The sequence below is a fragment of the Cetorhinus maximus genome, chromosome 15 (genome assembly GCF_964194155.1).
Source record: "Cetorhinus maximus chromosome 15, sCetMax3.hap1.1, whole genome shotgun sequence".
Classification (NCBI taxonomy): Eukaryota; Metazoa; Chordata; class Chondrichthyes; order Lamniformes; family Cetorhinidae; genus Cetorhinus; species Cetorhinus maximus.
Window position 1 is genome coordinate 54,051,163 of NC_135893.1, and position 24,979 is coordinate 54,076,141.

At 45.1% G+C, this 24,979-nt stretch overlaps 1 protein-coding gene across 1 annotated transcript in view; it reads left to right on the forward strand.

Moving 5' to 3' along the window:
• The window catches only part of myo15aa (myosin XVAa), a 169,076-nt gene that overhangs the window by 41,614 nt on the left and 102,483 nt on the right, over positions 1 to 24,979 (forward strand). Inside the window, 8 exon segments of the mRNA XM_078559219.1 lie at positions 2,872 to 2,967; positions 4,775 to 4,906; positions 7,615 to 7,740; positions 12,385 to 12,462; positions 14,175 to 14,314; positions 14,941 to 14,986; positions 16,108 to 16,232; positions 18,309 to 18,426. Coding sequence (XP_078415345.1) covers positions 2,872 to 2,967; positions 4,775 to 4,906; positions 7,615 to 7,740; positions 12,385 to 12,462; positions 14,175 to 14,314; positions 14,941 to 14,986; positions 16,108 to 16,232; positions 18,309 to 18,426 — 861 coding nt within the window.

A 24,979-nucleotide genomic window follows, 5' to 3' on the forward strand; every position in this document is an offset into this window, starting at 1 on the left:
CTGCTTTGAATCTCCTACTGTGGGGCAGGTGCACCCTCCTCAGCCTGTGGAGCTGCAGCTGTTGGGGCCACAGGCAGAGTGGATTGGCAGCAGCTGGACACTCTCAGAGTCAGCTAGGTGGATGGCCCTAGGGTGTCCAGCTGATGGTCATCTTCCATCTGGGTGGCAGACAGCCCCTCCCTGACTCCTTGAGGAGAGGGGGCACCTGGAGGGAGGTCGAGGTGCCCTGCACCCCCCTCTCACCTAGCCACTGATGGATCCCACCCATGCCTAGAACAATGGAGTGCAGGTCCTTGCACATATCAGTCGTAATGTCCTGGTCAGAAGTCTCCATGGTGGCCACCATCCTCCCAGTGTTGACCTCGATGCGCTGGCATGTTGGCACAATGACATTGAACACGGACGGCCTCCTCCACTATCTGTTGCAATCTGGTGACAGCATCTGACAACCTTACCCGATGTTCCCGTGTCTGTCTTTGCAGCTCCAACACTTATGTTAGGGCCAAGTCCAGAGGCTCGTCACCTGACTCAGACTCTGCAGGAGCTTGGACTCCAGCAGTCCTCTGAGTGCCGATGACCTTGGATGTCCCTGCCTCCACCTGCTGTTGATTCGAATCTGTGCTGTGCTCACCAGATTGTGATCCTGAGCCTGCTCTACAACAAGGTCCCACTGAGGTGCGTGTCTCTGCGCTGGTAGAGGGTGAACACAGTGACAGCTCTACATCCAGTGGGTCCTCAGGATCCTCATCCGAGATGGCGTGGGGGCTGAGGGGCTGGCTGCTGGTGGGCCTCTTCCTTTTACTGCAGGTACCTGTTAAAGAAAGAGATAGTGAGTGATTGGTTGCATAGTCACCAACATTACAAAGCACTCACCAGTTTCATCAGGTGAATGATGAGCTGGTGATAGATCCTCACTAGCTTGGGAGACGCTGGTCTCACCCTCGGTACAGGCACGGTCTCGGTCCTCACTATAGATAGTGAGGAGCCTGAGCTCAGGCATTCCCCCTTCCGGTCTGGGATCTCTCCCTTTTGTTATCTTTTCCAGTGTAAAGACAGATGGTCAGACTGTGAGCAGGACGAATGCCAAGGCAGATGATAAGGTTGCCTGCCTTCTGTGGGTGTTGTGTGGACCTCTATAAGGGGTGAGGATGTGAGCGGGACAGGATGTGAGAAGACGTGAAGATGACAAAGTGTGTGTGAGAGTCAGTGGTGATGTCCCTTGTGATGGCAGTGAGATCCCTGTGGACTGTAACCCCACGACTGCCTGATGGACTTGTATGAGAATTGAGAGTGAAGAGAAGGTTGATTTAACCTAGCAGAGGGATGAGACCATTCATCCTCTTCCTGCACTGGAGGGCTGTCCTCTTCTGAGGAGCGTTGGCGCTGACTGCCCTGGCGATCTGCTTCCAAACCAGGGGTAAATTATGTCCCAGCGAACCTCAACAGTGTCGAGAAGTGCCCCCAGTGCATTGTCGCTGAACTTGGGGGCAGTAGGCTTCTTCCTTCTCAGGGCCATCACTCATCACGACCAGTCCTGGGCTGCAGACAGTGAACGATGTGCATGGGTGCGGTTTAAATATGGTGCCCGAAAAGATGTTCTGATGAAGTCACGGCGGGACAGATGAATCCCAGCTGCCCCATCACGAGAAACATAAGTAATGAGCTGAAAAGCAGGCGATCTGGCAGGGAAACCTGCCATGATGGGCAGGTTTATCCCACCCGCCACCACATTTAGTTTCAAGAGTGAAAAATTCTGCCCTACATGTGTGTTTGGGATTGCTTTCTGTTCTATCAGCAAAAAATAGCAGATGAGGCAACAAACCTAGAATAATGAAACTAGAATTTAAATTTGGGGGGAGGTTCAGATTAAAACAGAGCTAAAACTCATTTAAGCAGTATCTTTCTTGTAATGCCAGATACTGTTGCAAGATATATTAAAACTTTAATTGGATTACTATAAAAACCCACACTCAAACTGTTCAGAAAAGTGCTTATTTGATGTGTCAAGCAACGAGTTTTGTTGTGAGACTTGCATATTTAAGTTAATTAGTTATGGTGTGTACAACTACAAATTAACCACCCTCAGTCGATAAGGATAACTTTCTTGTGGGTGGATCCAGTGCTTTATCTATAATGGACAGTTATTGGGATGGTGCTAAACACAAGAAGGACAGGTACAATGTGACAAGGCAGCAGCATCACTGGGCTGCCTCAAAAATATCTAACATTAATATTTCTGTATTAGATGGCAGAAATCCCACCTCCAATGCTGTAGCAACACAAGCCACAAGGGGTGGCCTAGGGTCCTCTTTCACCGAGAGTTGCTAAGGGCAATAATCCAGGAATTCTGTCACATGATCCACACTGACCCACCAGGTGAGCGCACCATGTTCCTCTCCCCAAATGGCCCAGGTGAAAAACAAGTGAAACCCTGAAGTAATCTGGTCTTGCCGCATTTCCACAAACTCCCATCGATGTCTACCCTGAATATAATTTAGTTATGATAAAAAGCAAGCGCATTTGAAGCCTATTTATGTATTTTCCTTGACCAAATCACAAAAATACTTTAGTTGGAACAGATCTCAATACAAAACTTTCCCAGATTCATTCATTGATTTGCATCTCCTCCTGTCTCCCCTGTCCCCTCCTTTAGCAGCTCCATGTTACATCTGCCTGTCTGAAAGAAATAAAGGAGAAAAGGCAGACAGGATGGTAAATCATAGAGTGATGAGATCCAAATTCAAGTTTTAAGGAGGCTTTGAATAAAACTACCCTTAAATCTCTGAAGCCCATGTTTGCTGTACACACACTGTATACAGTCTGATATCTCTAACCCTAAACTCTCCACTTATTCTTTTACTTCATTTACAGGATTTGAGTGTTAACAGCTTTGAACAACTTTGCATTAATTATGCTAATGAGTACCTACAATACTTCTTCAATAAGATCATCTTCAAATTGGAGCAGGTAGGAGGTTTAAGGTTTTGTTTTTAATTTTATTTAACATTAACATCTCTATTTTTCTTTTGCCAGATGAGCGTGTACACGTCAGTAAGTACCGATGAATGATCATTAACATGAAATGTTAGCTGTTTTCTCTCTCTCTACAGATGCTGTTAGATCTGCTGAGTGTTTCTGTTTTTAATTTCAGGCGGCTAGTGCTCCAAATGCACTGCATTCTATCTCCTCTCTTTCAGCAATGAGAGGCTCAGCTGTTTGGTGTACCTACCTCGGGACGAGATAACGGTGTGCCAAAGTGGGTAAAATTTCCCGGCTCCGTTGAGGCGGAGATGGTGGGGGGGGTGGCAAGGGGGGTGAAAATGCAGCAGGCCATTCAAAAGGCCATTGACTTCAGCAGGACCAAAAGACCCTGCCATTGGGAGGGGCCAGAAAATTCTGGCCACTGTGCCAATCTTTCCCTCAGACTACATAATAGCATGCTGAAACTCTGTCCTAGTCCTGTACTGGGACTGCATAAAGGTATACTATCCCAATCCTCCACTGGGACTATATAATGGTGTGCTAACATACTGTCCTATTCCTGGACAGGGACCATATAATAATGGGTCAATGTACAGTTACACTACTCAGCCTTTTAATTCCATAATAGATCTTCCCCTATGGGGCAATGAACGGAAGCCCTGCCAAAGTGTCACTGAACCATGCAATTCATGAATGTTTGAAATTTTTTATTTCACAGTATGTGCTAAACCAGTCGATCTGCAATTACAAAGCTTGTGCGCTCTTAGATCAGGATTTCCAGCTTGGCATGTGGGTATGCGCCCGAAATGTGAAATAGCGCATGATGACGTCGGGCGAGCGTCCCAACGTCATCGCGCACTTGCGCGTTATTTCGGTTGGCGGGCGCGCGCAAGAATCGGCAGCATGCCCGCTGACAATTAAGAGGCCTATTAAGGCCCTTAAGCAAGTAATTAAGTTGAATTTTTCGTTGCCCATCCAACCTTACGGTTGGCAGGTGGGTGAATAGGCCAGGCGGCCTTTGCATTTTTTGCAAAATTTCATCCGCGGGTGGGATGAGGTTTCTTACAGTGAATAGAAAAATCAATTAAATTTTTTTAAACTCATTTTTAACAGGTCCCTCTCCATGTGACTGAGTCACATGTGGGGTCGTGTTTGTTTTATTTGTTGATCCTTTATTTTTCATTTTAAAAATATTCAGCTCCCTGAGGCAGCTCTGTGCCTTCAGGGAGTTTTCAGTGAGCGCACCCCCGCGCATGAACACACTTCAGCGCTCGCGCTCCTCCCGCCCCCACCCTGGCAGCACTGAGCCTCTCAGTGCACATTTCATGCTAGCTGGCCGTTAATTGGCCAGCCAGTGTGAAATCGTGGTCGAGGCCCGATCATGGGTGGCGGACCGTTTTGCGGCTGCTCCTGGGTCCGCCCACCGTTCCCACCCAACGAGGGGAAAACCCTGCCCTTCGAGTCCTTGGCCTAGTGAGGAGAAAATTAGTTAGGGCCCTTGCTCCTGAATCCTACTCAATTCTAGAAAGTGTGTGTGTGTATGAACATGAGTTCAGTCATAGGCTTTAACAGCCATCAGTTATGTTCACCCATGAAGACAGGTCATTGTGGTGAGATTGTGAAGGAGACTCCTGTAATCAAACCAAATTGCATCAACATTTCCTAGAGTGGGGATGGAGAAAATTACAGCAAATGTGAAAATTATTTGGGATTCAACTGCCCTGTTTTGTTAGACCAGGTTTATTTTCTTCATATTTGGAGGATTTTAGCTCAACATATTTTCCTTTTACAGGAGGAGTATATCAGAGAACAGATCGACTGGAAGGAAATTACTTTCAGTGACAACCAGGCTTGCCTTGATCTTATTTCACAGAAGCCTCATGGAATCCTTAGGATATTGGATGACCAAAGCACCTTCCCACAGGTTGTAGGGATGCGGATCTGAACCACTCCTGCCTCTTGTTAAACACACAATAGCCTGTTAAAGGGCACAACTTTAAACTATCTTAAAGATCGTGCTGATTCTCAATCTCTCCCTCTCTCTCTCCCTCTGTCTCATATTTACTCTCTTTTCTCTCTATCAGTCAGTCTTGCTCTTGCGCTGTATATAAAGTATATTTCTGTTCCCTGTTATACTGTGTCAGCTCTCTCCCTCCATACTTCTCAGAGCAAGTTAGAATTGTGCTCCTGATTTACCTGGTCTCAGCAGTGATGCAGAAATCAACATTAAAATTGACCTCTGTCCCTGGATTGACAGGAGGTAAAATTTCTATTCCTGTAATCCAGTGAGATTCAGCACTTACAGGAACTGTACCCCAGTGAGAGTCAGCACCTTCAGGGTCTGTACCCCAGTGAGAGTCAGCACCTTCAGTAACTGTACCCCAGTGAAGGTCAGCACCTTCAGGGTCTGTACCCCAGTAAGAGCCAGCACTTACAGGGACTGTACCCCAGTGAGAGTCAGCACCTTCAGTAACTGTACCCCAGTGAGAGTCAGCACCTTCAGTAACTGTACCCCAGTAAGAGCCAGCACTTACAGGGACTGTACCCCAGTGAGATTCAGCACCTTCAGGGTCTGTACCCCAGTGAGAGCCAGCACTTATAGGGACTGTACTCCAGTGAGAGTCAGCACCTTCAGTAACTGTACCCCAGTGAGAGTCAGCACCTTCAGTAACTGTACCCCAGTGAGAGACAGCACCTTCAGGGTCTGTACCCCAGTGAGAGCCAGCACCTTCAGGGACTGTACTCCAGGGAGAGTCAGCACTTACAGGGACTGTACCCCAGTGAGAGTCATCACCTTCAGGGACTGTACCCCAGTGAGAGTCATCACCTTCAGGGTCTGTACCCCAGTGAGAGTCAGCACCTTCAGGGACTGTACCCCAGTGAGAGTCATCACCTTCAGGGACTGTACTCCAGGGAGAGTCAGCAACTATAGGGTCTGTACCCCAGTGAGAGTCAGCACCTTCAGGGACTGTACCCCAGTGAGAGTCAGCACCTTCAGGGACTGTACCCCAGTGAGAGTCAGCACCTTCAGGAACTGTACCCCAGTGAGAGTCAGCACCTTCAGGAACTGTACTCCAGTGAGAGTCAGCACCTTCAGGAACTGTACCCCAGTGAGAGTCAGCACCTTCAGGGTCTGTACCCCAGTGAGAGTCAGCACCTTCAGGGTCTGTACCCCAGTGAGAGCCATCACCTTCAGGGACTGTACTCCAGTGAGAGTCAGCACCATCAGCGACTGTACTCCAGGGAGAGTCAGCAACTATAGGGTCTGTACCCCAGTGAGAGTCAGCACCTTCAGGGACTGTACCCCAGTGAAAGTCAGCACCTTCAGGAACTGTACCCCAGTGAGAGTCAGCACCTTCAGCAACTGTACCCCAGTGAGAGACAGCACCTTCAGGGTCTGTACCCCAGTGAGAGCCAGCACCTTCAGGGACTGTACTCCAGGGAGAGTCAGCACTTACAGGGACTGTACCCCAGTGAGAGTCATCACCTTCAGGGACTGTACCCCAGTGAGAGTCATCACCTTCAGGGTCTGTACCCCAGTGAGAGTCAGCACCTTCAGGGACTGTACCCCAGTGAGAGTCATCACCTTCAGGGACTGTACTCCAGGGAGAGTCAGCAACTATAGGGTCTGTACCCCAGTGAGAGTCAGCACCTTCAGGGACTGTACCCCAGTGAGAGTCAGCACCTTCAGGGACTGTACCCCAGTGAGAGTCAGCACCTTCAGGAACTGTACCCCAGTGAGAGTCAGCACCTTCAGGAACTGTACTCCAGTGAGAGTCAGCACCTTCAGGAACTGTACCCCAGTGAGAGTCAGCACCTTCAGGGTCTGTACCCCAGTGAGAGTCAGCACCTTCAGGGTCTGTACCCCAGTGAGAGCCATCACCTTCAGGGACTGTACTCCAGTGAGAGTCAGCACCATCAGCGACTGTACTCCAGGGAGAGTCAGCAACTATAGGGTCTGTACCCCAGTGAGAGTCAGCACCTTCAGGGACTGTACCCCAGTGAAAGTCAGCACCTTCAGGAACTGTACCCCAGTGAGAGTCAGCACCTTCAGCAACTGTACCCCAGTGAGAGTCAGCACCTTCAGCAACTGTACCCCAGTGAGAGTCAGCACCTTCAGTAACTGTACCCCAGTGAGAGTCAGCACCTTCAGTAACTGTACCCCAGTGAGAGTCAGCACCTTCAGGAACTGTGCTCCAGGGAGAGTCAGCACCTTCAGGAACTGTGCTCCAGGGAGAGTTAGCACTCTCAGAAAAGGATGGGATATATTTGCGAATGGGGCTATAAAAGTTTTTTTTGCCCCTTTTTATCTGTCAGAAGGTAATGGGAAGGAACCAGTGTTCTTAAGAGCTGCTGTGCAAGAGGGCAGCTTTCCCAGTGACTGACTGCCTTTTGGATCAGCCTCCTTCCTGATCCCTACTGCAAATTTCAGCAGGCTCCCTGTCCAACTCTGAACAGGAAAATACACAGCATTATCAGCAAAGCTCGAGACAAATTTACCAGACATTCAATAGGGACAATGTGTATCAGCCTGTAAACTCTTCGTATGTATGACTGTTTGAATGTTGTAGGATTTGTTGAGCTTTTGAATAACTGGCAGTGTGGCTGTAATACTCTGTTCTTTCAAAACAGGCAACTGACCACACCTTCCTGCAAAAATGTCACTATCACCATGTCAACAACCCCCTGTACTCAAAGCCAAAGATGCCTCTGCCTGAATTTACCATTAAACACTATGCTGGGAAAGTGACATATCAAGTAATTATCATTCTTTACTTAATCAGCCCACCTCATCATTTATTCACACTGTATTTGTGTGTAGCTTGGCTTCTGTCAATGAGTGTAAATCTCAGCTCCTGTCATTTAGTTTAAAGCTTAGGGTCTGTCATTGAGTTTAATGCTCTGGTCCAGTCATTGAATTTAAAGCTCAGGGTCTGTCCTTGAGTTTAAAGCTCAGGTCCTGTCATTGAGTTTAAAGCTCGGGTCCTGTCATTGAGTGTAAAGCTCGGGGTCTGTCCTTGAGTTTAAAGCTTAGGGTCTGTCATTGAGTTTAAAGCTCGGGTCCTGTCATTGAGTGTAAAGCTCGGGTCCTGTCACTGAGTTTAAAGCTCAGGTCCTGTCATTGAGTGTAAAGCTCGGGTCCTGTCACTGAGTTTAAAGCTCAGGTCCTGTCATTGAGTGTAAAGCTCAGGTCCTGTCATTGAGTGTAAAGCTCAGGTCCTGTCATTGAGTGTAAAGGTTGATCTTGCAGTTAAGCATCTGCTCCATATTTCACACTAACAGCTGTGGTGTGAGAAGTTCCAAGAACCAGGAGGCAGAGAAGGAAAATTAAGGGTGGGGAGGGATTGCCAGAGGGAAAGTCAATAGTGGAACTATGATTCCACCAGAAACTGATAGTAACTCACTGAAATTTCACCAATAACTAATAATGGTGATAGCATTCAGATAGCTCTCAGAAATACAATAACTCACTTATAGTCGAAACATAATATCTGAATATATGACCAGTAAACTAGCACTAGTCATATATCCTTGTGATATTCGCCCTGTACCTGTATTGGAAAGGTCTGATATATGCAGTGTTAATGTGGGATTGAGTGCAGTACCGCCCGCATGGTGATGTAAGAAGGCACATGACTTAGAACTAGGGTCAGTGTGGTGTCAGCCAGAGATGTGTTAAGACCTAGGATGGAGGGTGTTCCATGTCTGTACCCTTTACTGTACGTTTGTATATAATTACATGTAGTTAATATTAAAATACTGAACAGACAAGTTCTGCAACCAACACCATCCCAACAGTAACTATAGCCAAAATTCCCCAGCACTGCCCAAGCTGTCAGGCTATGCTGCCAATGCCACTTTTAAAAAGGTCCCATCTCTCCTCAGGCTCTGGTTTGACAGATTCTGTATGAAGGTGGCATCTCTGGGAGCTTCAGTCAGACCAATTATCAGAGAACTGTTAGCAGCCATTTAGAAAGCAAGTCTAGAACAAGTTGCCCGCAGTCTTGGCAAGAGATGATTTGTGGTGCTGTCAGTGTTGCAATCAAGGAGGAGGCATCAGCGATATTGGATAGTATAAAACATATATAAAGAGGAAGTATTTAAAAGATTGACAGTCCTTCAAGTAGAAGAGGCACCCTGTCCAGATGGAAGTAATCTAGGGGGGTGAAGGAAGTAAGGGTGGGAATTGCAGAGGCTCCGGTCACATTCTTCTTTTAGATGTGGGGGTGGTGCTGGAGGTTTGCAGATGTGACAATCCTGTTCAAAAAAAAGGAGAGAAACCTGGCAACTACAGGCCAGCCAGCCGCAGGTCAGTAGTGGGAAACTTTGGGAAACAATTAACCAAGACAAAATTAATTGCCATTTGGAAAAGTGTGGACCAATAACTGAAAGTTAAACACAATTTTCCTTCAACAAATCAGTGCTAACACCTAAGAAATAGGAGCAGGAGTAGACCATTTAGCCCCTCGAGCCTGCTCCACCATTAATAAAATCATGGGATTAAAGGGACAGTGGCAGCATGAATACAAAGGTGGAGAGGGAGGTGGGGTCAGAAGTCATCACTATCCAATTGTTTTTTAGGCTGGCAGGACCTCTGTAGTTGGTATTAGGATCTCTGCTCTCTTTGGTATATATTGATGACTTGGACCTGAGTAGACAGGGCATAATTTTAAAAGTTGAAGATGAAATGAAGTTTGGAAAGAATGAGGATAGTAATAGGCTTCAGGAGGACATAGACTAATAAAATGGGCTGACGTATGGCAGATGAAATTAAAACAGTGTGAAGATGTACATTTTGGTAGGAAGAATGAGCAGAGGCAATATAAAAATACAGAGGAATAGGGTACAAAAGCAGGAAATTATACTAAACTTTTATAAATCACTGCTTAGGCCCCAGGTGGAGTATTATGTTCAATTCTGGACACCACACTTGGGAAGGATGTTAAGGCCTTGGTGCGAGTGGAGAAGTGATTTCCTAGAGTGGTACGGGGGCTGAGGAACTTGAGTTATATGGAGAGACTGGAGAAGCTGATGTCGTTCTCCTTAGAGCAGAGAAGGTTAAGGGAGATTTGATAGAGATGTTCAAAATCATGAACGGTTTTGATAGAGTAAATAAGGAGAAACGGTTTCCAGTGGCAAAAAGGCTGGTAAATAGAGGGTGCGGAATTAAGGTGATTGGCAAAAGAACCAGTGGTGACATGAGGAAACATTTTTTTATGCAGCGAGTTGTTGTGATCCAGAATGCACTACCTGAAAGAGTGGCAGAGGATGATTCAACAGTGACATTCAAAAGAGAATTGGATAAATACTTGAAGGAAAAACTTGCAGGGCTATGAGGAATGAGCAGAGGCGTGGGATTAATTGGATAGCTCCTTCAAATAGTTGGCACAGGCACTATGGACCAAGTAGTCTCCTTCTATGCTGTATCATTCTATGGATGGCACTTAATGGAGATGACAGGGGTCTCACCCGCCGGCTGCAAAGGATCATCAGCATGGAAGGCATCGGAGAGCATGCTGAAGAGGGTTGGCACTAGCGCGCAGTCCTGTTTAGCTCCATTAGTAACTGGGAAAGGGTTACCATTATCCAGGACACGCACAAGCATGTCACCATGGAACTGTGATGAATTTCTCCATTACCTTCCAAAGGCCATCACAGTTGACTGTGTCAAAGGCCATGGCCAAGTCAACAAATGTGGTGTAGAGGTCCATGTTCTGTTCTTGGCAGTTCTTCTGGAGCTGTCTATCTGTGAACACCATATCAGTGATTCCTTGACTTTTTCTGAAATCGCACTGACTCTCTGGCAGCAGATCCTGTTCGAGATGTTGCACTAAGCAGTTCAGAAGGATTCCAGAAACTATCGGAGGAAAAACATCGCCTCTACAGGGCTTACCTCACTGACAAGTCATCACTATCCAAGTACGATGCCTACTGAAATATCTGCAGGACTGTCCAATGCAAACTCAGAGAGGTGGAGGCATTTGACTGAATCAGAAAACAGACAAACTTCAGTGATATGAAAACCACAAAGACTGGAAGAGATTTTATGGTGCTCTGAAATCTATCTATAGATCCCAGTCTACTTGTTCACCACCACGCCTTGGTGCCAATGGATCAACACTGCTCACAGACAAAAGCCCACATTCGAGAAGGATAGGCAGATCACTTTAACCACATCCTCAATCAGCCTTCATTCATCAATGAAGAAACAATCAACAGGCTGCCACAAATTGCCATCAACTGCACTGTTGATGACCCTCCCACTCTGCCAGAAACGACAAAAGTAATCAAACTTCTGTCTAACAGCAAAGACCCTGGAGCTGATACTATCCCAGCTAAGGTCTACAAGGCTGGAGGTCAATGCCTGGTCAAAAAGCTCACTGAACCCCTTCAGCCACAGGGAGCAAGGAACCATCCAGTAAGAACACAAAGATGCCTCCATTATCCACCTATATAAGCGGAAAAGAACTAACCAATCTTGCGACAATCATAGGGGAATCTCATTCTCTCCATCACTAGCAAAATCTTCGCCAAGTGGCATTAATTGCCCACTTAAAGGCCTCAATTGACAGCCGTCTATGAGCCTTGCTGCCTTGGACTTAATTGGGGCAGAGGCAAGAAGGTAGCGGGGTCCCCACCCGCCACCCTCCTGCCTAATTAAATGTACCCCCTCTCCCCCCCCCCCCCCCCCTCCCCCCCCCCACAACAATGGTGGGGAGACGGTTGCAGAGTGGTAATGTCACTGGACTAGTGATCCAGAGGCCCAGGCCAATGCTTTGGGTAATGGGTTCAAATCCCACCATGGCAACCGGTGGAATCTAAATTAAATTAATAAAATCTGCAATTAAAAGGTAGTCTCCATAATAGTGACTAATAAACCATTGTCGATTGTCATAAAAACCTATCTGGCTCACTAATGTCCTTTAGGGAAGGAAATCTGCTGTCCTTACCTCGTCTGGTTTACATGTGACTCCAGACCCACAGCAATGTGGTTGACTCTTAACTGCCCTCTGAAGTGGCCTTGCAATCCATTCAAATCAAGGGCAATTTGGGATGGGCAAGAAATGCTGGCCTTATCAGCGACGCCCACATTCCATGAAGGAACAAATTTTTAAAAGTTTGCCCCAGGGCAGGACGTTAAATTCTGCCCTATGATGCTATGAAATCAGCTCGGGGATGGTGTGTGATGCAAATAGAATGAGAAGGGGTAAGGAGAAAAAGAAGGAATTTGATGTCAGGAGATGAAATAGCTGAATGGATAGTCCATGACAACATCTGTTGATCATGGCTTGTTGGGAGAAGCAAGTTTGCCAGATGAATGGCCTTCTCTTACCCCCTGCCTCCTAGCTTTGCAATGGTGCTGACCAGATCTTTCTTCAGTCCTGTTTCTATTTCCCACAGGTATACAAATTTATTGAGAAAAATCATGATCAGGTTCGACAGGATGTCATGGAGTTGTTTGTCAACAGCAAAACAAAGGTGAGGTGGTGAGATTTGTTTGCCTGACTGCTCCAACTCAATTCTTTGCTTATGTGTGATGCTGATCATGCCAAGAAGTGTCAGAAGATGACAGAGAAATGTTCTGTTCAGACCACCCTGCCAAGTGGATATATGTATGTTAGCTGTTAGGTGGCGTGCCATACTCAATGATCTATTATACCCTGTACTGATGGTTTAATTAAAAGTTTCTGCAGCCTTGAAAGCAAATATTTGAGCAATGACATGGAAAATTGTTTTCAACTGAGAGAATAGTGCATGGGATCAGAGATTTAAACTAATAAAAACCATACTTCAGATTGATGTCCATTACTTCTTCACATAGAGACAGTAATCACTGCATGGAATAAATTCCTAAATAAAGTAAACCTGCAAATCATATAAGAACCAACTGCAATTTGCATTGAGAGCGCTGTTGGGTTACACTAGATGGATGACAGGAGGGCTGAATGGCTTCCCTCATCTGTAGCTATCTTGTGGTAACCAATCAAACTTCCACAGATTATTCAAAAGTAAACACAAAATGCTGGAAATACTCAGCAGCTCTGGCAGCATCTTTGGAGAGAGAAACAGAGTTAACATTTCAAACCGTGATAGCTCTCTTCACCGTCCGAGGCCCCAAACGCTCCTTCCAGACGAAGCAGCAATATACATATACTCTTTCAATTTAATAATGTTTACCTTATTCGCTGGTCACAACGCAGTCTCTACATTAGAGCAAATGCAGATTGGATGACTGCTTTGTGGACAGTTTTTTATTGTGTGGCAGGGGTTTAGACAGGGTTTGGGGATTGTCTAGTCCCCCAAAAATGCTGCTTGAGTCCATAGTCTTTAACCAGACTGTTTATTTACAGCAAGATCTCTCTTACTTCTTAGTCATGTGATCTGACATCATTATTACATCTGCATCACGTATGCTTCTGATGTTAATCCTTTACTCTACAGATAGGGTGACCAACTCTTGGGGAATAAAGTTAGGGACAGTTTGGCTTTCAAACAAGGATGGTGGGGGGCAGTGAGGGTGGGGGACGCTGCTGGTGAACCTATATGAGCAGGGGATGGTGGAGGGGTATGGGGGGTGGTTGCCTGCAATCTCACTTTGCTTATAGATACCAGCTGTTCGTTATTCTGCCATTCACACCTTCTCTGGGCCCATCTTCTGTTTCTTTACTTGCCCCATTTCTACTCCCTCTGGCTCTGTTCCACCAACTCTTTTGTCAATTAATGTCTCCCGTCTCCTACCCCCATCACAGAGCTTCCCTTTCTTTTTTTCCACCCACCCTGATTTCTCCTACATAAAACCTAATACATCTGTAACTTTACCCACTTCTGATGAAAGGCCATCAACCTGAAACATTAACTCTTTTTCTCTTTCCACAGATGCTGCCAAACCTGCTGAGTATTCCCATTTCCTGTGTTTATTGCAGATTTCCAGCAACCACTGTATTTTGCTTTCAAATTATTCATCAATGTGCATAATTCCTCAAGATAGCATTCTCCCCCACCCCACCCAGTACCACACCCTCCCACCCACTTAACTCTAAACCTCCAACTTTCCTAGCCCTAACGCTAAGCCTAATGCTAAGCACCACCAATGGTGAGCCATAGGAACCACCAAATTAATCAGCTGAACTGAACTAGATTAGTGACTGGATTTTAACTAACTGATGGAATGGATTTCTTTTGTTTATTAGATTCTAACTAGTCTCCTCTCTGGACAAACCATGAAAATCATGTCAACTAAGAACAATACCATCAGCCGTAGATACCAGGCTCCCACTGTGGCAGCCAAATTCCAACAGTCTCTGATGGAACTGGCGGAGAAAATGGAAAGGTAAGTTCAGGACATGCAGACAACATCCTCTCCCTCCCCATACAGCATCACGCCTTCCCATTCTCTTAAACCTAATCCAGACTGCATTATCCTCCCCCCTCAGCTCAGCCCTGCACCAACACCCTATCCTCTGAACCCACTAACTCTCTAAACCTAACTCTTAAACCTAACCCCTAACCCTAAAGTTAACCTTAACCTTATTCCATTCTGTATTGTTCCCAGCTCAGCTCCTACTTTAACCCTAATCCTCTATCCCTAACCATAACCTAACCCGCCCATTTCTGCCTGACTATGCTGGCCATGCTGGTGAACTCTAAAGATCCCTTGGTGTGATTTGAAGTAGAGCATCAAATTCTCCCAGAGTCCTAACCAACAGTCTCATCTCAACCAGTGACTAAAACAGATGAATCAATCGTTGATCCCGCCACTGTTTATGGGATCAAGTGTGTACAAAATTGCAGCCATGTTTGCCTACATCCACTGCACTTTAAAGTAATTTGTTATTTTTAAGCGCTGTAAGATTTTATACGATGTGATAAGGTACAGTATAAATGTGAGCCAGTTCTTTCCCCAGAGCGCAAAGTTGATAAGCTGATAATAATCAATACATGTTTTGTTTTTTTCAGCTGCAATCCTTTTTTTGTCCGCTGCATCAAACCAAACAACAAAAAGGTAAAACAAACGAACAGTGGGACAAGAGTATTCCCCTTGGGATTTGGGGGGATGTATTAAATGAAGATCAACAACTCCCATTGGTTTATAACTGTTACTTTTCAGGAGGAGGTTAAATGAGGGACCAAAGGCTACACTGCAGCAAACTGGAAAAATTGAAAATAGTGGAAGTATTTAGGTTCTTAAAGGAATTAATAAATTGAACATAGTATGTCATATGGTGATTGGAACAAACTCACAGATCAGGGGACACAGGCTCCAGCCCAGGTGCACAGACAGTTTGTAGGCAGAGAGAAATGAATGTCTGGTAGGGACAGGCTAGGGAAGCACACTGTGGCTAAACTTCAGGCAGAAATGGATGACTACTTGAGGGAGTGGTTGATTGAGGGGTTTTGCCCAGTCAGATTGATTGCACTCTTTGCTTCTTCCTTTTTTGTTTTTCTAAAGTGAGGTCAGCAAGGAAGTGGTAATTCAGAGAGATAAAGTTGGATCATTTAAAAATCTACAAATTGAAGTAGGGAAAAGCTGAGAGAGGTAAGGAATTACGCAGTGTGAAATCTTGGGAAAGACTGACATAAGACGAAAATGCGGTCACAATAATTTCAATTCAATGAAGATGCAGTGAGGTGGAAGAGTGTGTGGGAGGAAGTATTTGTAGCCCACGAGGAACAAGAGAGGAATGATCAGAGAGGATTGACCAGCGTTTAATAGGATAGAGACAGGTGAGAGGGGTCTCAGCTGGTGAAGACGGTGAGTAACTGAGTCTTATGGAAGGTTCCACATTTGACTCGGCCTATATTGGTCTCAGCCTCACTGGGTTCAAAAACTGCAGAGCTCTTCACTGAAAGCTGGATACATATGGATTTTGATGAGAACAGCATTTTGGTCAGATGTGATTCCTCCAGGTAGTTGAATAGCATGTTAGCACTCACACATGAAGAATGGCACTTGGACAAGATATTGGAAGGTGTCATGGAACTGTTTGCCAGCAAGAAGTTAATTTGTCCTAGAGAAGAGGAAAGGGCATAAAATGAGACGAGAATTTACAACAGAGGTTAGGGGAGAAAGAGGGACAATCCATTGGATGACAAACTGGCGTGAGAACTTCTCCCTTTCTATAGGAATCCGAACTCTTTGAGGTTGATGTTGTCAGCTCTCAGCTACGGTATTCCGGAATTTTGGAGACCATCCGTATCCGGAAGGAGGGCTATCCTGTCCGCATTACATTTGATAATTTCATCAAGAGGTGAGTGTGGGATTCGTCTGTGCTTGGATGCTGTTTGATGCAAAATGTGCTAACTTTTAAATCATGATTTCTATTAAACTTTCATAATCAGATGGCCAAACCTGGAGAAAGAACACAGGGGGTTTGGTGACCCAGGGGTTAACTGTGCTCCAAACTCTGGGCCCTGAATTTGATTCCAGTCCAGATTGAGGGCATCAAAGGCTTTTTGTCCTGATAACTGAAAGTGAAGTGAGTTTGTTGCATTTTCAGTTTAATACCTTTAGTTATGAATTTTATTGGAAATCCAAATGAAGGGTCAAAACCCAAAGTGCACAGCAACGTAGACTAGAAGCGGACAAGGTCAAACAAGAAGCAGTGGTTAGATGCTGATCAATCTGGATTGTAAAGTCTGTAGACTTTAGAATGAAGGGTAAATTGAGCAAGGTAAGGTTAGGAGTTCCAATGCTTTGAGATGATGGAAAATAATGAGTTAAATTAAAGAATCTGCATTTATACATTGCCTTAAAAGACCTCAGAACATCCCATGGACATCATAGCCAAGGAAGTGTGGTCATTGTTGTAATGTGGAGCGGGATTATGTGTTTTAAATTCAACACTATGAACCTGCAAATAGAGGGTGTGGACTCCAGAGGAAACCCTGACCTATAACTGAACTGGCAATCTCAATTCCTGTTGTGACAACACAAAGATTTACATTGATGCAGTAGAATTTGAGCTTGTGAATTGGGGTGAAGCTAAATATAGAGATCACTCTACAAAGGTAACTTCTGATTGCTGGTCTATGCCTTGCCACTGTGTCTGTTTGAAATCTGAATTGGATGCTGCACAGGATTTTCCATACACTTCAGTTAAAAATAGAAAATTTGGGGTAGTATGCATCTGAATTTTTGATGTATGCTTATTACCGCGTGAATTTTGCAACTCCATTTTCTTTTATTTGACCTCAGGATGTGGGTGATGCTGTCATGTTCGGCATTTATTGTTCATCTCTAATTGCCCTGAGAAGGTGATGGTGGGTCAATTGTAACACAACTGACTGCAAAATCACTTCAGAAGGCATCAAGAGTGTACCACACAGTGTGGAACTGGAGTCATGTGGAGGTCCAACCACTGGGGTGTCAGGTTCCCTTCCTTGAAGGACATTAGTGAGCCAGTAAGGGGTTTACAACCTCTAACACCATAACTGATACAACTGCACTCCTTAGCCTATGCTACATCAGCCAGTCACAATAGTAAAGTGTGGGTTAAAGATTGAGCAATTGACCTCACTAATTCTGGACTAAAGAGAGGAATAATCAGCCAGGATCTCCACTGCGGCTAATGAGATGCATGATGAAAAATTTCCAAAATGTGGAAGTCGGCTGAGGGCAGTTGGAGTAATTTCAGTTTCCTTCTTCCAAAATCTCCCCTTTGCTGACTTGATCCTGATTCTACCTTATTTGGATTTCCTTCTTCAACTGACAGAGTCACATGAGGGGACATGTTTCGTAACATTTATAAGATTTTTAATTTTTTATCCGAAATCAGTTCATCTCCCTGAGGCAGCTCTCTGCCTCAGGGAGATTATGTAGCCCACTTACACTCATGCATGAAGGTCACGCTCGCCCAGCTCACACTCCTGCACCCCCGCCCAGCACAGGCAGTGCTCAGCGCTGTCACTCGTGTTTCATACTGGGTGGGCCTTAATTGGCCCACCAGCGTAAAGTTGTCTTCTGGGCCTGATCACGGGAGGTGGTGGGCTCCCCTACCGCCCCCGCTGAGCCCGCATGCCAAGGACAAAATCCTGCCCCATGTCTTCCCCAGTCAAATAGGCCCCACACTGAGCTACGGGTCTCTGTTTAGAAAATAATATGAATAAGACAGACAGTAGATAAATGAACTGAGACGTCTTGTAATATTTCAGAAAGGAAGATGTGTGAACACTAAAGTCAGTGGAACAACCAAAGGGCATGCAATCCTGCATTTTACAGCCTTCTTTGTTTGGAAAGCTTTTAGTTTGGCAAATAGTTTCTCGTTATAAATGGATGAATTTTATTGTTACTCAGACAAGATTAATAATATAAACTTCTCTTACAGGTACAAAATCTTACTGGGACTGACAAATCAGATAAAGGCGGATGGCGAGAACTGTGTAACCATCTTGAAACAGATTGTTCCTGTCAGCAGGGGAACGTACAGCATCGGACTTACCAAGGTCTGATCATCTATAATTTATCCGTAAGACAACCTCAAATCCACTTTTACATTATCTTCGGTCCTTGCAGAAAGGTCTTCCTTGTGTTTCAGTTGCCTAAAATAGATTGGAAAACAGAATTTTTCCCCTGTCTCATCTAATATTTTTGCTTCATTTTTCTCTCTTGTCTTCAAGGTATTTATTCTTTCAGGATACAGTTCCACTGGCACTGACTCACTGGGTACAGTTCCACAGGGACTGACTCTTGCTGGGGTGCAGGTCCACAGGCATTGGCACTTGGTACAGTTCTACAGGCACTGGTTCTCATTGGGTACAGTTCCACTGACACTGGCTCTCACTGGTGCATATCGTAGACACTGACTATCATTGGATGTAGTTCCACAGATGCTATCTCTCACTGGGGTATGGTTCCACAGGCACTGGGATTATATTTCCACAGGCACTAACTCTCACTGGAGTAGTTCCACATACTGAATCTCACTGGGGTAGAGTTCCACACACACTGACTCTCACTGGGGTATAGTTCCACACGCACTGACTCTCACCTTGTTACAGTTCCACTTGCACTGACTCTCACTGGGGTACAGTTCCACAGGCACTGACTCTCACTGGGGTACAGTTCCACAGGCGCTGACTCTCACTGGGGTACAGTTCCACAGGCGCTGACTCTCACTGGGGTATAGTTCCACACGCACTGACTCTCACCTTGGTACAGTTCCACATGCACTGACTCTCACTGGGGTATAGTTCCACACGCACTGACTCTCACTGGGGTACAGTTCCACAGGCACTGACTCTCACTGGGGTATAGTTCCACACACACTGACTCTCACCTTGGTACAGTTCCGCATGCATTGACTCTCACTGGGGTACAGTTCCACAGGCACTGACTCTCACTGGGGTACAGTTCCACAGGCACTGACTCTCACTGTTCTGTTATTGTGGTTTTATCACAGGATTTGTTAGCGTCTTACTCTAGAAGAAATCTTGCTGGAGACATTGGTCTTTTGTTGAAAACATATTTTATTTACATGCTAACTATCTACAAAGGTTAAATAAGACCAAGACATAGCTGGAGCTACTCTCTAAGATGCTTCTCAGTCATCTTCCTTCAGTGAGTGACATCACTGTGACATAGCTCCTTATGTACATGCTCAGTAGCTATAATTAGAGTTAACCCTTTACTCCACATCTCCCTCCAAGTTCACACTTCCCACAAACTGTTAACCCTCATGTACTATTTACAGTTTCCGGCCAACTCCTTCTTTCTTACTTCCCCTCCCTCCCCCCACCCCCACATATCATTTTCATCAAAGGCATCAATCCCCAACAGTGTTCTTGGCTCTCTGGAGGGTGTATGTGTTTGCTTATCATTTCCTTGGATGGCATACGCATTGGTGGAGTGGGATAACAGCTTCTCATGACAGCTGGCTCGTGGGCTGTGACACTCGCCATGACCTGAATGTAAAGGCAGTAAAGACCAATTAAGGAAAAGCTGACTCAAGAGAGAACCCTGCAGGACTCAAATGATCACAACCCCTTGAAGAGGAAGACAACAAACTAAAATTCTCCTGCTCATCATCTTCTGCGTGGCGCACCGGGAAAGGTGAAAGCACCAGCTTGACAAAATGAAGCACTTTCATCTCCAATGAAGAACTTTGCAGCTGTGTTATTCACAGCTGCTGTGACAACAAGAGAAGCATTCAGTTCCTGAGTGAGGAATGGATCTGGTAGATGAAAAGAAGAATGAAGAACATCCTGAAGACATTGCTGGAGATAAGGAAAGGAGGACTTCCCTACTACCCTTTGGGTAGGAATTTCTCTTTCTGTAGGTAGTGGTATCATCTCCACACTGGCTTCGGCGTGAGGTTGCTCTGCTGCGGACAATGGGATCTCGGGGTCAGCAGGAGAAAGCAGGATTAGCGCCATCATCAACAATGGAATAAACTTCAGGACCAGGACCTATAGGAACCTCCTGTGTAGTACTCTGATCTGGAGACTTGCTTGAAAGTTCAATATCCACATTGGTCATTTTTACTTCAAGAATCTCAGTGGTAATAGGAAAGACCGCTAGTGTCAGTACTTGTTCAGATAGTTGCTCTGTAGCTAACTCTTTCGTCTGGTACTGTTGCCCTTTCCTTACATGCAATACAGCATTTATACACTCCTGTACTGCGATATGTTCACTTTCCTTTGCTGCACCATTTCTACTGTGTAAATGCCTCTCTGTGGCTTGATAGTGCTATGTGGCTGCTAATAGCTGCATTTGTAGTTCAGCCTTCTCTTTTAGGTAGTTAGACTTCTCCAACTCATGTTTTATTTTAATATTTTCAAGCTCCATTTGATGCTCGACTTTAAGTTTTTCTAAGGCACTCTTTAGCTGTAGAAGCTCTGTAGTTTGGGCTTCTGTTTCTTTACTGAAAGGAAGTTTGAGTGCCTCCATGGTTTGCTGATGAGATCATACAGTTGTATGCACTAATAATCTGTTAACTTTCACTATTGGTTTGATCCAATTTGGAGTTAAGCCTCTCATTCTCCCCGGATAGATTTTTGCTGGCCGCTTGCAATTGCTGTTGCATGTTGTTGGTGGGCTCAATGGAATAAGCTGATAAATTCATCTCTTTATTACCTTCTTCAACAAAAGGGTAATTCTCCTCAATAGAGACAACAAATACTTCACGATCATTGGCAGTGGAGTCAAAGAGTGCAGTAAGGTCCAGGACCTCTTCTTCCAACAGATCATCTGTCTCTACGATGGCTTCATTCTCTTGCATTCTTTCCTGAAAGAGCAAATTAAGGCCTAGAATATCTTTCTGCAGGCAGTCACCATCATCCTTGGTGCATCCAGTTCCCGCTTCTTCTGGCCCGTCCCCAAAGTGGAAGATCTACAATATCCTCCTGTGGTCCTTGGAGTTGAAAAGAGCATGGCTGCAGTGTCAGTCATTCAGCCATGAAACTCTGTTGGATAACACTGAGGCATCTGCTCCTGTGCCTAGCTTGAATTTGGTCAGATGCCCATTTACATCAATGTCAGCACTCCGATACTGGTTTTTGATTTTCCTTTATTTCTCCTAGGAAGATCATTCCCTGGTTGTCAAAGTCTTGAATTTCTCCTTCAGCAGATTTCTACTTCTGTTTTATAAACACAGATTCCCTGGAACAGCAGACCACTTTAAAATGGCCTAACTTGCCAGAGCCATGGTACTATGCAATTCAAGCAGGGGACTTCTTCTTCCCACCTATGAACCTTCTTCCCACCACAGCGGGGACATTGGAAAATGGTGATTGGCACTTTTGCGGGGGGTATCCCTGGTTGCTGCTTTGTTATACTTTCGTTTTTTTACAACCCGCAAATTGAACAACTTCTGCTCTCGGGAAATTTCGCTCACATCTCTGACAAAAGCCTTTCTGCCTCTGCCCTTTGGCCTGTCTAGCCAATTGCATCGCTTTGCTTAAATTTAAATCTTCCCAAGATTGTAAGAAGCCAGAGAGATTCTCATCTAAAACACCAATGACCATTCTATCTCTCATCAGGTCGCCTTTTAGGGTTCCAAATTCACAATTTTCAGCTAGGTGATACAATTCATTCATGAGTGGGTCAATCCCTCTGCCCTGTTTTAGACTGCTGTTATAACTGCAGCTGATGTTATTCGGTGAGCAAGCCAAATCCCAGAAGGAAACTTGTCTTACTGATCATAACCTTTTTTGTTTTGTATTTTGAAAACGAGGGGAAAACTACTGATCCCAGAAGCATAAAATCACATTAATACATTTAGGATTTTAAAATTAAAAGATTTATTAACAAGAAGATAGAAGCTTATATACATAAGATTAAAATTGCACAGTTGAAACAGTCTTACAAAACATTCCCCCTCAAAAAAAACCCACTTGGTCAGAACACACAAGTAAGCTACTTGGTAATAGCTCCCTTATAGCTTTCTAACCATTTCAATCCAGCAATATTACCCAAGACAAAAACTGCTGCTGCCTTAATAAAGCAAACCACACGACTTCTCACTCTCTTCCACTCCGTTGTGGGAATCCGAAGGAAGTTCAGAAACAGGCTGCTTTCTGAAAACAAGGACTTCTCTGGTTTGAACCTGGATTGCTGCCTCAAATTCACAACTTTTCTCAGCACAGAGCTGGTCTCAGGACATCTCCCCCACAGAGCCACACACAACTCAACTAAATGTCTTTCCTTAAATATCGTTTTTTTCTCCCTTTCATCCTAGACTCCATTGTCCCTAGCACCTCTTTGAACTCAATTTTTCCAAAATAAAAAAAACTTTCATGCCTTCCTCTTGCCTTCACTTTCAGGTCAAATAAAATGTAATAACCTTCCCTTGTTTACTTATGAAGCTTTGTAAGTTGAAAAAATCCATTAAACTCCATTTGAAATTTAGCAGCTGAAAAGTCAAGTCCTTACCTATCACCTAATGCAAATTTTAAAACCCAACTTATTTACTTGTAATTCCAATTTCACTATAGCCTCTCGTTACACATGTATGCATCTAGCACCTTTACCTTCCATCTCTCAGTTCCCACAAACAAGCTTCCTTTACTAACCTTCCCCCAGTTTAATTACCCATGGACGGACACACACACACACCCTTCTTTACAGAATACCATCATGTTCCCAAAAACATTAAAATAATAACACCCATCGTCACACTGCACCGATTGAATTTTGGCCTTTCAATGACAGTATTTTTTACGAAGGCTGAAGTATGAGTCAAAGGCTCTAATGGCATCTTCGTAGGAGCTAGTCTTTTCGTTCACCCCCTGTCTGGACAGCACGTTGTCTGCTATGCTCCCAACAGCGTATAACAAGGTGCTAACTTGATCTTTGTTCCCTTTACTTGCAAGACCCAAGGCATTACAGTACTGGGTAAACCATCTTCACCAATTTTGCCATTGCTCAGCCTGTTTGGGGTCCTCTATTCTGAAATGATACTGGTAAGGACAACGTAGTAGCCATTTCTCACCCTGGTTCGAGTTGTCTTTTCCTGTGCTGCTTCCCTTGCCAATCGCTGGGCTGAGCTGCCCTGATTATTTTTTGTTTCCACTGTGGTTTCTGGGTTGGCCTTGGAAGTCCTTCACCCACTGCTTTGCACTGTTGCTGGGTTTCACTTAAGGCTTTTCCCACCGTTTTCTACTATTTCTCTGTGGGTGTAGTCACTGCTGCCACCATCTGTTTTTGTGGTTTTATCTCGGAATTCATTAGCTTCTTACTCTAGAAGGGATCTTGCTGAAGACAATGATCTTTTGTTGAAAACAGATTTATATACATACTATCTACAAATATTAAGTAAGACCAAAACATAGCTGGAGCTACTCTCCAAGATGCTTTTCAGTCATCTTCAGTGAGTGACATCACTGTGGCATAGCTCCTTACACACATGTTCAGTAGCTATTATTAGAGTTAACCCTTTACTCTACAACACTGACTCTCCACGGGGTACAGTTTGCAGACATTGACTCCCAATGGGTACAGTTCCAAAGGCACTGACTCCCACTGGGGTCCAGTTTCACACACACTGACTCTCACTGGGGTCCAGTTTCACAGGCACTGACTGTCACTGGGGTACAGTTCCACAAACACTGACTCTTACTGGGGGACAGTTTCACAGGCGCTGACTCTTGCTGTGGTCCAGTTCCACACACATTGACTCTCACTGGGGTACAGTTCCACAGGCACTGACTCTCACTGGGGGACAGTTTCACAGGCACTGACTCTCAATGGGGTCCAGTTCCACACACACTGACTCTCACTGGGGTACAGTTTCACACCCATTGACTCTCACTGGGATAGTTTCACATCCATTGACTCTCACTGGGGTCCAGTTCCACACACATTGACTCACTGGGGTACAGTTTCACATGCATTGACTCTCACTGGGATACAGTTCCACAAGCACTGACTCTCACTGCGGAACAGTTCCACAAACGCTGACTTTCACTGAGGTACAATTCTACAAACACTGACTCTTACTGAGATACAGTTCCAAAGGCACTGACTCTCACTGAGGTACAGTTCCGCAGGCACTGACAGTCACTAGGGTATCGTTCCATACACATTGACTCTCACTGGGGGACAGTTTCACAGGCACTGATTCTCAATGAGGTCCAGTTCCACTCACACTGACTCTCACTGGGGTACAGTTTTGCAAGCATTGACTCTCACTGGGGTACAGTTCCACAGGCACTGACTCTCACTGCGGAACAGTTCCACAAACACTGACTCTCACTGAGGTACAGTTCCACAGGCACTGACTCTCACTGAGGTACAGTTTCATACACTGACTCTCACTGAGGTACAGTTTCATACACTGACTCTCACTGGAGTACAGTTCCACAGGCACTGACTCTCACTGATGTACAGTTTCACACACTGACTCTCACTGAGCTACAGTTTTACACACTGACACTCACTGAGGTACAGTTTCACACACTGACTCTCACTGAGGTACAGTTCACATACTGACTCCAACTGATGTACAGTTTCACCCATTGACTCTCACTGAGGTACAGTTTCACCCACACTGACTCTCAT